Below are 12,136 nucleotides of genomic sequence, written 5' to 3' on the forward strand. Positions count from 1 at the left end.
GTGATGAATTTTACATAGTTTTGCATTAGAGTGGTGTTTTAAATAGTGAGGCTGGATGTGGTTATAAAGCAGTAAAGGTAACTGTGTCAATGAGTGTGCTTAAGTTCAGACAAAAATTACCACTAAGTCCACCTCACATAACACATACTCTAGACTACAATTGAGTTTGACGTCCAGCTGTCTCAAATTCAGGTTTCTTCAAGAGTTCAACATCAGTTGCAGGCTGTATATTGGATCCAAATGAAGTCTGGCCTAGGAACGGAGTTGTACTAAACTGAATTTGGGATGAGGCAATTTTAGCTTCAGAAGTAGCTGCTGGGGATGCTTCTGTAACCATTTTAGAGGGAGCTGATGGTCTACCCATGCTAGCTATTGGTAGAACTTGGAGTCTATCCTTATAAGCTACAGGATGATTCTGAAACATTACTGAATCACTGACAGGTTGATTCTCAGATGTTGCTGCATAATATTCAGAAGAAGAAACCAAAGGTTCAATTGTACCAGTTGGCAAAGGAATCCATGTGCTATTATCTTGATCTAAATGTTCAGTTTTATTGTCTGCATCAGACTCCTGGGACTGAGTTGTGATATCAATGCTTTCATCTGAAGGAATGATGCTCCAGGGTCCTTCCTCGCTATGTGGAGAGAAATGCACTGTTGATGTACTTCTTCCGGAAGTAGTGGATTGATTCCAAGGTACACCTGCATAGACCCCAAATGAACTCAAGTGTCCAGTTGTATTGGTGGTCATTTGAGCCCAAGATCCATTTGTAGCATCATTAGGTTGAGCCCAAGATCCATTCGAAGAATCAGTAGGTTGAGTGGATGATCTGTTTATAGTAACAGTAGGCTGAACCAAAGATCCATTTGTCATATCAGTAGTTTGAGCCCAAGATCCATTTGAAGAATCAATAGGTTGAGTAGAAGATCTATTTGTAGTAACAGTAGGTTGAACCAAAGATCCATTTGTAGTAGCATTAGGTTGAGCCCAAAATCCATTTGAAAAATCAGTAGGTTGAGTCGAAGATCCATTTGTAGTAACAGTGGGTTGAACCAAAGATCTATTTGTAGTAGCATTAGGTTGAGCCCAAAATCCATTTGAAAAATCAGTAGGTTGAGTCGAAGATCCATTTGTAGTACCAATAGGTTGAACCAAAGATCCATTTGTAGTAGCAGTAGGTTGAGCCCAAAATCCATTTGAAAAATCAGTAGGTTGAGTCGAAGATCTATTTGTAGTAACAGTAGGTTGAACCAAAGATCCATTTGTAGTAGCATTAGGTTGATCCCAAGATCCATTTGAGAAATCAGTAGGTTGAGTCAAAGGTCTATTTGTAGTAACAGTAGGTTGAACCAAAGATCCATTTGTAGTAGCAGTAGGTTGAGCCCAAGATCCATTTGAGAAATCAGTAGGTTGAGTCGAAGATCTATTTGTAGTAACAGTAGGTTGAACCAAAGATCCATTTGTAGTAGCATTAGGTTGAGCCCAAAATCCATTTGAAAAATCAGTAGGTTGAGTTGAAGATCTATTTGTAGTAACAGTAGGTTGAACCAAAGATCCATTTGTAGTAGCATTAGGTTGAGCCCAAAATCCATTTGAAAAATCAATAGGTTGAGTCGAAGATCTATTTGTAGTAACAGTAGGTTGAACCAAAGATCCATTTGTAGTAGCATTAGGTTGAGCCCAAAATCCATTTGAAAAATCAGTAGGTTGAGTCGAAGATCTATTTGTAGTAACAGTAGGTTGAACCAAAGATCCATTTGTAGTAGCATTAGGTTGAGCCCAAAATCCATTTGAAAAATCAGTAGGTTGAGTCGAAGATCCATTTGTAGTAACAGTAGGTTGAACCAAAGATCCATTTGTAGTAGCATTAGGTTGAGCCCAAGATCTATTTGTAGAATCAATAGGTTGAACTAAGGATCCATTTGTAGCATCAGTAGGTTGAGTCCAAGATCTATTTATAGTATCAGTAGGTTGAACCAAAGATCCATTTGTAGAAACAGTAGGTTGAACCAAAAGTCCATTTGTAGTAACAGTAGGTTCAGCCAAAGATGGATTTGTAGTATCAGTAGGTTGAGTCCAAGATCTAGTTGTAGTATCAGTAGGTTGAACTGAAGATCCATTTGTAGTATTAGTAAGTTGAGCACAAGACCCATTTGTAGTATCAGTAGGTTGAGTCCAAGATCCAATTGCAGTAACAATAGGTTGAGCCCAAGGTACATTTATAGTAACAGTAGGTTCTGCAAAAGATGGATTTGTAGTATCAGTAGGCTGAGCCCAATATCCATTTGTAGTAACAGTAGGTTGAATCAGAGATCCAGTTGTACTATCAGTAGGTTTAACCAAAAATCGATTTGTAATATCAGTAGGTTGAGCCACAGATCTATTTGTAGTATCAGTAGGTTGAGTTAAAGATTGATTCGTAGTATCAGTAGGGTGAGCCAAAAATACATTTGTAGAATCAGTAAATTGAGCCAAAAGTCCTTTTATAGTATCAATTGGTTGAGCCCAAGATCTAGTAGTGGAAGCTGCATGGGAATTCCTGGGCTCATCCACATGTTCTATAGCGGAACTCCAGTGTTTCAGAATATCAGCCATGATTTGATCCCAAGATTCAACTTTATCACCCTCTGCTACATTAGTCTTAGAAGGAATATATGACATGGTTGTGTCAGAAACAAGTTGAGCTAAAAAAGGTTGAGCTGTGGTAGCTACTGGAGAATCCCATGAATCACCTGTATTTGGGGAAGGCCGGTAGTGATGATATTGAGCTAATTCATTTCTTGGATTTTCTGATAGTCTGGAAACAGGAGAAGTCCACAACTGCTCAACTAGGAACTTGCTATGTTCGGGGACCTGACTTCTTTCAGGCAAAAACTGATGATTGTTAGTGAAAGTATCTGTGCCATCAAAATGAAAGAATGTTGTGGAAGATTTTTTGAGATGTTCTATTAGTGGAGAAAAGCCTAAATTACCCTTCAAAGACTCTAGAGAGAATTTACTTGGGGCCAGGGGTGGGAGATAGTTATTGTCATGGCTGTTTGGGGGTACATGCGTACTCCCATGAGGTATCCTGCAGTATAAGGATGAAGTAGGATTCAGTGGCTTGGTTGCCTTGATGTACTGTTTCATCCAGGTAATGTAAGGGGATGTTCTGATGACAACTGTAGGGTTATGACAAATCCATGAGGATTTATGTATCAGGCCAACTAATTCCCAATGGCTCTTTAGGAGACACAAGACAGGACTGCCTTGTTGTACCTGAATAAGGAAATCATGATTAAAAAAAAAAGAAACACACACACAAATCTATGCATAATATGACAAATAAATCTAATGTGGTCTCTATTGTCAAGTAGCTCTCAAAAATTTACAATTTAGGACATGCACACACATAACTGAAACACAGAAAAATTGATGAGAGAGCATAGCAATGCTAGGGCTAATCATAAACTTTCAGATTCTCAGAACCAATTGTCTTATCAACACCAAATTTAAATGCCTAGTCATCCTTTCGAACTTAACATTGAAAAAGAACAAAAAACAAAATCCATGATTTTGTTAATATAAAATGTTCTGTATGGTTTTCTCTTTTGTTAATGACTACTGTATTCTTACAAAGGCCCAAGTAAAAGATCTTGAAGTCACATGTGATGCCTCTCCTTCCTTCATCCTCTTCCTTCATTCAGTTCATCAGCAAATATTGCCTTTGTCATCTTTGACAATTTTTTTTCCAAAATTCTATCCAGATCTGCTACTGCTGCTGTTAATGCATATAGTGCCTTTATGAAAAGGCACACTTCTCATCTACCTTAAATTTATTCTTAATACTGCATCCAAAATTATTCTTTCAAAATATGAGCATTACATCCTTCTTCTGAAAACACTCCAATGAATTTCAGTATGAGCAAGATTAAAAGATTAGTCCTTACAATGGTTTGCAAAATCCTGCACAATCTAGCCCACTTTCCCTCCTTAATTTCATCTATAGCTATTGCCTTATCTGGTCTGCTAAAACCACCTGGCCTCTTTCCTGTTATTTAAACAAGCTAGACATATTGCCGCTTTAGAATCTTTGTGTCGGTTGCTTCCTCTGCTTGTAACACGATTCTCCTGCTATCAACATGCCTTGCCTCATCACTTTCTCCACAACTCTATTCAAATGTTACTTCTTTACAAATCTTTACAAATAATTTTCCTGATCACATAATCCTATGGAGTGGAATTAAATCCAGACAGAATATATGTTTATGCTTAACTCATGTTACTGGTGTTTTAAATACAAACTGAGCTTGTATTTCAGTTGTTTTGACTTCAGGTTCTACATATAATTCAAGGTCACAGTAACCTATGCCCATGGTAATTATTATGAAGCAGTCTATTCAAAGCCATCAATCACCACGTGCCTCATTATATGTTTATTTTGATCACCCTTAAATATCATGTAAACCCCTGGCAAAAACGAACTGTTCTCTCCTCAATGCCGTTATACCAGCTCAGATTATATCATTATGACAAAACGGAGATTACATAATCACTTTCTCCAGAATGATTGCATCATATTCTTTCAATAGTTATTTTCTGTTGAGTTATTTTTCACACTCCAAAGTGATCTCTAAAATGTTAATTATTCAAAATCTGTCCATGACTCTCCATTCTCTAAATAATAAAGCCTTTGTTTTATAATGAGATAAATCATAGCTTCATAATCTTCCCAATTATTTATCTCTTACATCTGTCTCCACCCATACTCAAAATCATACTTCTTATGCACATGAAAGTATTTTTGAACTTCTCAGACTTGGCTTATTCTGCTCGTTTTAACTTGAATACCATCACCTTATTATCCTCCTTATCCCAATCAATGAATAGCTACTTATTTTTAACATGAGTTCACTTACTAATTTCAATACATTCTAAATCAATCACTCCTTCCTTTTACCCTCAGTGTTTATTTCACACTGTGTAGACATCTATCATGAATATACAGTATTTTATTATGCTTATTTACTGGCCTATTGTCTTTTTTTTTTTCTTTTTTTTTTTCTTTTTCTTTTCTTTTTTTTTTTTTTTTGGACAGGCAGAGTGGACAGTGAGAGAGACAGAGAGAAAGGTCTTCCTTTTGCCACTGGTTCACCCTCCAATGGCCACCGCGGCCGGCACGCTGTGGCCGGCGCACCACGCTGATCCAATGGCAGGAGCCAGGTACTTGGCTCAATAATAATGAGATCTCTTTGAGGGCAGAGACAATGCAGGATTCTTCAGAAATTCTCATCATACTGTAAGTTCTCTAGTGATTGGAACCAGTCTGTTTCTTTTAACTCCCTTATCAGACTATGAGTCTGGACATTGGTCTCTGTTACTTTTTTATCTCACTAAATAAATGCTTCTTCCAAGTCTTTTTTCAACCACATATTTCTAGAAATTAACACAAGGATTGATATTCAGTACATGTACACAGCAATAATATCTGTATTTACCTCATCCCCTGCTATTCCCAACCGCAAGTCCTAGCTCCTACCTCTTTAATTTTGTACTTGCTGTTTCCTCTATCTCTGTTTGAAATGTCATTCCACCCATTCTTGCTTAATTATGTCCTTCTCATCCTCAAGACTTATCTTTCAAGACTTATCACATCCTCCAATAATATAATCCATGATTCCTCAATTCAGGATAAGGCTTCCCTTGAAGTCTTTGCAATATTATTTGTGTGCATGCCTTCTAGTTTGCCAGGACAAGTATTGTTATTGTCCATAATACTTTTATCCTGATAGTACATAACAATTATTCTATACTATTTATGGACATTGAGAATATGAATGGTGAACTGAGTTGCATTTGTGTCTTTTACCTCCCCATCTAAATTTGAGCCATACAACTTTTATTATTGTGACAATGGAGAGACTATAATAAAACTTAAACAGAAAGATATGTTTTCTTTTTATGTTCCTTGGTTGTTTTCTGTATTTCTCATTGATTCTAAAGGGCTTTCCTGTGCCACACTCCACCTCAAGTATTCCCTGTGGTAAACTCCTCAAATGTTCAATGGAACTTCCCAGATCCGTTATTTGTTTGGGACAAAAGAATAAACTTCCATATGGCTTGTTATCTACTTGTTGCTTGCAAATTTATGTAATTCTACATTTCCCTCCCATTCTTGATGTTGCCCTGGTGCATGCATACCCAACAGTTCCGCCATTGTTGGCTCTGAACACACAAGCCCTCCATCTCTGTCAGGTCAAAATGTGGATAGCACAGCGACAGATCCACGAGTCGGACTGATACTTTCTTCACTCTTGTGATCCCCGACTGCTTGTTACCTGAGAAAATGGATGATGAATGATGTTGAGACCCAAATCATTCAATCTCTAGACTTAATTTAATATCACCCTGTTTACTGAATCACACAGATTTCCCAATACATTCTCCCCTTTCCTCTCTTTTTTCTTCTTCTCCATTAAAATCATATATTCTTCCTCTGTGCTTTATGAACTTCCCCCACCTCCCTTAATCTGAGAATAGAAGGAGTAATATACTGAAAGTACATAAAGCCAAACTGTGCCAATGCAAGATTTTGTAATAAGAAGCAAGACTAGTGTGCAAATATGCTAATAATTAGTGAAGTAAAGTAATAGGCACATGGGAGTTTGTTTAATTTTTCTCTGTACTTGTGTATATGTTTAATATCTTCCATAATAAAATGTTAGCTACAATATTCATTAAATAAAAGTTAAAAAAAGAAAAAAGGAAAAAAATGTTAGCTACAAAATCCTGTGGAAGAAGAAATGCTAACTTGTATATAACCCTAGAGCATGGCAATATGCAAGTATGAAAGTTTAATCTTGGAAATATTCCTTCCTTATTTTTGCTTCAGCTTATTCTCCAGTTAATTAGGGTTGTATAGAAAAGAATTTCCAATTTAAAAAAAAATTTAGATTCTTCTTGTACCTTCAAAGAAGCTTAGTTTCCTTGGAAAACTAATCATTAGAACTAAACTCATGAATTGTGTACCCTGCTTCCTTTTACTTACTCCAGTACTGATACACCTGGCAGCTTCTATATAGGCACTTAGAACAGCTCTTCAAGGAAATGCCTGGAGCATGAGATAGTGATACTTCATCCCAATGGATAGGCACTGCAAGAAGAACGAGGCCTAGATCTGCTTTGGCTGGATGTTTTCCATTTGTGGGGTCAAACCTGGGATGTAGGCAGATCTTTTGGCCATGCAAGATGTTCTGTGGATCGATGATTCCTGAAATGCTCAGGTTTGACAGTTTCCTAATGCCAGGATAAGAAGCATAACATTATAGTTGATAATAGAATAAAAATTACCCATTACACTTTAATATGAAAGATATTGAAAGCATCTGTGACTCAGTACTTAACTTTTTTGGCAACATTATTAAATAGGTTGTGTTATTACAATACTATGTCTATTCAAGGTCTGTACTAGGTTTTTGGTCTCTCCATATCTCTGTTGCTCCCACATCAACTTATTGATCCTGAGAAAGTTGCTTTATGTGCTTGGATCTTAATGACCTCTTCTACAAACTCATGAAAGAAGGATTGCTTATTCAAATTCCACGCTGGCTTTAGCCTTTTCCAAGTTAAGAATAAGTCCTTTCATTTAAAGGGTCAAAATTAGTGAGATTGAGGAGGGCACAGTTGATACAAGATTAATACTCTAATAATTCTGGAAATGAAGCAATAGATACATGGATGTTGACTTCTCTTTTCTCTCTATTTGCATATGTGCTTAATTCTTTCCATACTAAAATGTTAAACACAAAATCCCATGGAGAAGAAATGCTAACTCATGTGCAATTCTAGTACATGGTATTATGCAGTTAAGAAAAGAGGAATTATTAAAAACTCCGAGAGGGCAGAGAAAAGAGTATGCATTCAGTTTAGGAGAGTGTAGAGTATAAATAGGTGAATCAAGAGCTACTGAGATATTCCAGAATCAAAATCATAAATATCTGTACTGGAACCATAGAAGTAGTGTATGAAGGTATAGAGTGGAACTGAAAGACATTATAGAGGATATAAATCAGCAGTATTTTGCATCGGACTTGATGTGAGATTAAATAGGAATGGAAGAATTCTGGTTTAAAGCATTAGAGGTGGATAGGATGATGATGCCACTACCAAGACAGAAAGACTTGCACTTTGCTTTGTATGTATGATAGAATCTAATTTTTTCAGATGGCAGATAAGACCTTCCTTTATCTTTAATTAAATGTGTTAATCTCTTCCTAGGACTATCAAGTCTTCAAGAAAAGAGAGTGCATCATTCATCTTTGATTCCCCAGAAGTTAGCTCTTATCCTGACAAAAATGGACACTGCATATATGTTTTTCAAGAGGATAAAGCAGGAGAGCAACATGGAAGGAGAGAACCGTGGAAACAAAAAAGGAAGCTGGCTAAAGAGAAGTAGCAAGTCTGTTACCTGATTTCAGTAGCAGAAAAAGGATATATATCAACATCTTCTTCGTTGTGTTTCTCTGGAAGGATCCACCAATATACAACCTGAAAGGAAAATTCACCTAACCCTTACCCAAGTCTCAAGAGCACTTGCTCTTCCCCTACTCACGTCTTCTGCAGGCAGTTCGCTGTAGAAAGAACCCACCATCGAGTCAAAACTGTTCCCTGACAATTTCCAGACATAGACACCAGCCATGATGCATCAATGGAGTTAGCCAGTAGAGATACCCTTGGGCTCAAGAAACTTGAGCGAAGCCACAGCTTCTCAGTTTCAGGCACTGCAAAGAGTATGATAGGGATAAGAATGGGTTAAGATAACGTGAAAACGAATTCAATCTTCCAATGCTGTTGAAATTTCTGATTTTAGATATAACTACTCAATTTGAATGACCTCAGCTATAACATTTCTTTTTCCCACTCTATGTTGTCTCATTTCTTCTACCTATGTAACTACATTTGTTTGGGTGGGTATAAGCGTGTTATCTACCATGATCACAACCTGATGCTACTGTTCCCTTCTTCTTTGAGGATTTGTTTAGTGAAATACAGATTTAGCAAAATATGTAGTACCAAAAGTTATTCTATTTGATTTAGAGACAATAAAAGAGGGAAGAAAACTTAGAGAGTAGAAGAAGGAAGTGGAAATAGAGGAAAAGGGTGTCTAAAATCAGAAGGGGAAAAAGAGAACAGGAGGAAATACTAGAGTATGGAGTAGGTCAACTAGTTTGGAAAGGAGTATGAAGTAAAATAGAGAAAAGGAAAGTAACAGAAAGTATGTTTTCATAAATTCAAGAAAAAGAGAAAGAGAAAAGGATGTCCACATGTCTATGACTTACCAGAATTACAGTAAGAAACCAGACACAAGACATAGTAGAGCCAAAGTGCAGCTTTCATGCTGCCTCAAGTGGGAGATAAGAGATGAAGCTCCTGAGGCAGTAGTAGCCTAGCAATATACAGGCAGAGTTCAAAGATTCTGGAAGGTCTGACATCATGACATCTTCTGTGAGATCACTTCCTGCCCTCTTCTGCTGTTTAAGGTGGAGAGCTGTTTAAGGTGGAGAATTAGAGGCAACAATATGCTTCAAAAGCAAACATTTTATTTTTTAACTTCTAAGACTGAAAAATTGATGTTAGTCTTAGTCCAGTATGCTTTAAGAAACCCTCCTTTCCTTTACATGGACTGAGTGGTTACTATCCCTTTGGTACCTTCATGTGTCCCCAACATAATCACATTACCAAGTACTTTTTTCAGGTGTTTCTCACTTCTCTCTTTCAGATTTTTATGATGACTTACACATCACTAAACTCAAAGATCTTTCCCACATACACTCTCTGTTTCATTATCTGATTAATGCTGAAAGAAGGATTTTTTGTTGTTGCTTTTATTATTTCTGGAGAACCTCTTCAATAAAACCCTGCCAATCCTGATAGCATGGAATATTAATTGCAGTAAAAAGGAATATTGACCTACTCAATAATTTGAATGGATCACAAGGAATTTATGTTGGAAAAGAGAAGTCTCAAATGATTCTATGATTGCATTTATATTAAACTCTTGAGAAAAATAAAGAAATGGAGAACATCAGATATTAGCAGTTGTCATGGTTTAGGGAAGAGATTTAAAGCAGGATGGGCATTTCAATGAAGGAGAAAAAATATTCAAGAATGAAATAATTCTGTATCATGATTGTCATGGTGGTTATAACTTATATATGTTAGAAATTTCATGGAGCTATATACATACACAGAAATAAATGAATACATGTAAAGCTGGTGATATCTGAATAAACTGTGGTGTGTACCAATATAATTTCAATTATTCTGACATTGTACTAGAGTTATACAAAATGCTATCATTTGGAGGAGGTGGGTGAAGGATATACAAGACCTTCCTGCATACTTTTAGCAACTTCCTATAGTTATTTCAAAACAGAAAGTTTAAAAAGTCATTTGAGTATTGTCTTAGTCCATTTGTGCCGCTACTATAACAAAATATAGATGGGGTAAGTTATAAAGAACAGATATTCATTTCCCATGGTTTTGCAGGCTGGAAAGTCCACAATCTGGACTGCTCTGGCAGGTTTAGTATCTAGTAAAGGCCTGTTCCTCATAGATGGTTCAATCTACATGTTCTCACATAATAGAAGGGGGAAGGCAAAAAATGTCTTCACATGGAAGAATAGCAAAAAGAAAGAGTACACTCTTTCAAGTTAGAGCCCTTTTCTTTTTTTAGAAGCCTTTTATTTAATGAATATAAATTTCAAGAGTACATCTTTAGGAATACAGTGATTCTTCCCACCATACCCGCCCTCTCACCTCAACTTCCTTCTCCTTCCTCCTTCCTCTCCCATTCCCAGTCCCATTCTTTATTAAGATTTATTTTTAATTAATTTTATACATAGAAGGCCAACTCTATACTAAGTAAATATTTCAACTATTTGCATACATGCAAACACTAAATATAAACAAATTGAGAACAAGTTTTGCAGTTGAATCTCATATTATGACTCATTTAGGACAGAGGTCCTGCATGGGGAGTAAGTGCACAGTGGAACCTGCTGTTAATTTAACAATTAACACTCTGATGATGTCAATGATCACCAGAGGCTCTTGACGTGAGTTGCCCAGGCTATGGAAGCCATTGAGCCCTTTTTAAAGGATGATAATCTCATTTTTGAGGGCAGGGCCTGTATGACATAATTACCTCCTAAAGGTCTCACTTCTTAACTTCGTTGCATTATATATTAAGCTTCAATATGAATTTTGTAGACACACCATATTAAAACCATAACAAGTATGTCTATATGAATTTATTTCTGGAATATCTCTTCTACTATATTGACTTGCATAACTTTCCTGTGCCAATATCATGCTTTTATTTTGATTAATGTAGTTATATAGGAAGCCTTATAGGAGGTTCAGTGATTCCTTCCACTTTATTATTTTTCAAAATTGTTTTAGCCATCCTAGGATCTCTGGCATTTTGTGTAACTTTCACAATAAGCTAATATATATGTATGTGACAAATTTTTCTGTGATTTTGATAGGAGTTCCATTAAGCTTAAACATAATTTTAGCAGAATTAGCATTCTTACTATATCTAGAATACTATATTCCAATATGTAAATAAATGTCTCTCCATTTATTTACATCACTGTAATTGCTTTCATCAGCGTTTCCAAATTTCATCATAGAGATCCTGTGCATACTCTGTTAGATTTAGACATATGTCTATATTTTTTTTGACAGATAGAGTTAGACAGTGAGAGAGCATACCCCGCAAATGGCTGCTACGGCCGGCGCGCTGCACTGATCAGAAGCCAGGAGCCAGGTGTTTCCTCCTGGTCTCCCATGTGGGTGCAGGCGCCCAAGCTCTTGGGCCATCCTCCACTGCCTTCCTGGGCCACAGCAGAGAGATGGACTGGAAGAGGAGCAAATGGGACTAGAACCCGGCACCCATATGGGATGCCGGCACCGCAGGCAGAGGATTAACCAAGTGAGCCATGGCACTTGCCCCTAGACCTATGTGTTTTTAAGCAATGTAAAATGATATTATGTTTTTAATTTTGGTTTCCACATGTTTGCCTCTCATACATAGAAATATGAATAATTTTGTGTGATGATATATATCCTGCAATCTTTATTAACTCATTT

The 12,136-nt window shown here is 36.7% G+C and overlaps 1 protein-coding gene across 1 annotated transcript; it reads right to left on the reverse strand.

Annotated features, from left to right (window-relative positions):
* Positions 1-43: 43 nt before the first annotated feature.
* LOC100353719 (uncharacterized) lies at positions 44-9,376 on the reverse strand. Its single transcript, XM_051826923.3, has 5 exons — positions 9,319-9,376; positions 8,592-8,760; positions 7,029-7,276; positions 6,182-6,318; positions 44-3,259 (listed from the first exon to the last, which is right to left on the reverse strand). The coding sequence occupies exons 1-5, from the start codon at positions 9,374-9,376 to the stop codon at positions 155-157; spliced, it is 3,717 nt and encodes a 1,238-aa protein (XP_051682883.3). The 3' UTR covers positions 44-154.
* Positions 9,377-12,136: the final 2,760 nt, after the last annotated feature.

Source organism: Oryctolagus cuniculus, chromosome X (genome assembly GCF_051225735.1).
Source record: "Oryctolagus cuniculus isolate XC-2025 breed Fujian yellow rabbit chromosome X, ASM5122573v1, whole genome shotgun sequence".
NCBI lineage: Eukaryota > Metazoa > Chordata > Mammalia > Lagomorpha > Leporidae > Oryctolagus > Oryctolagus cuniculus.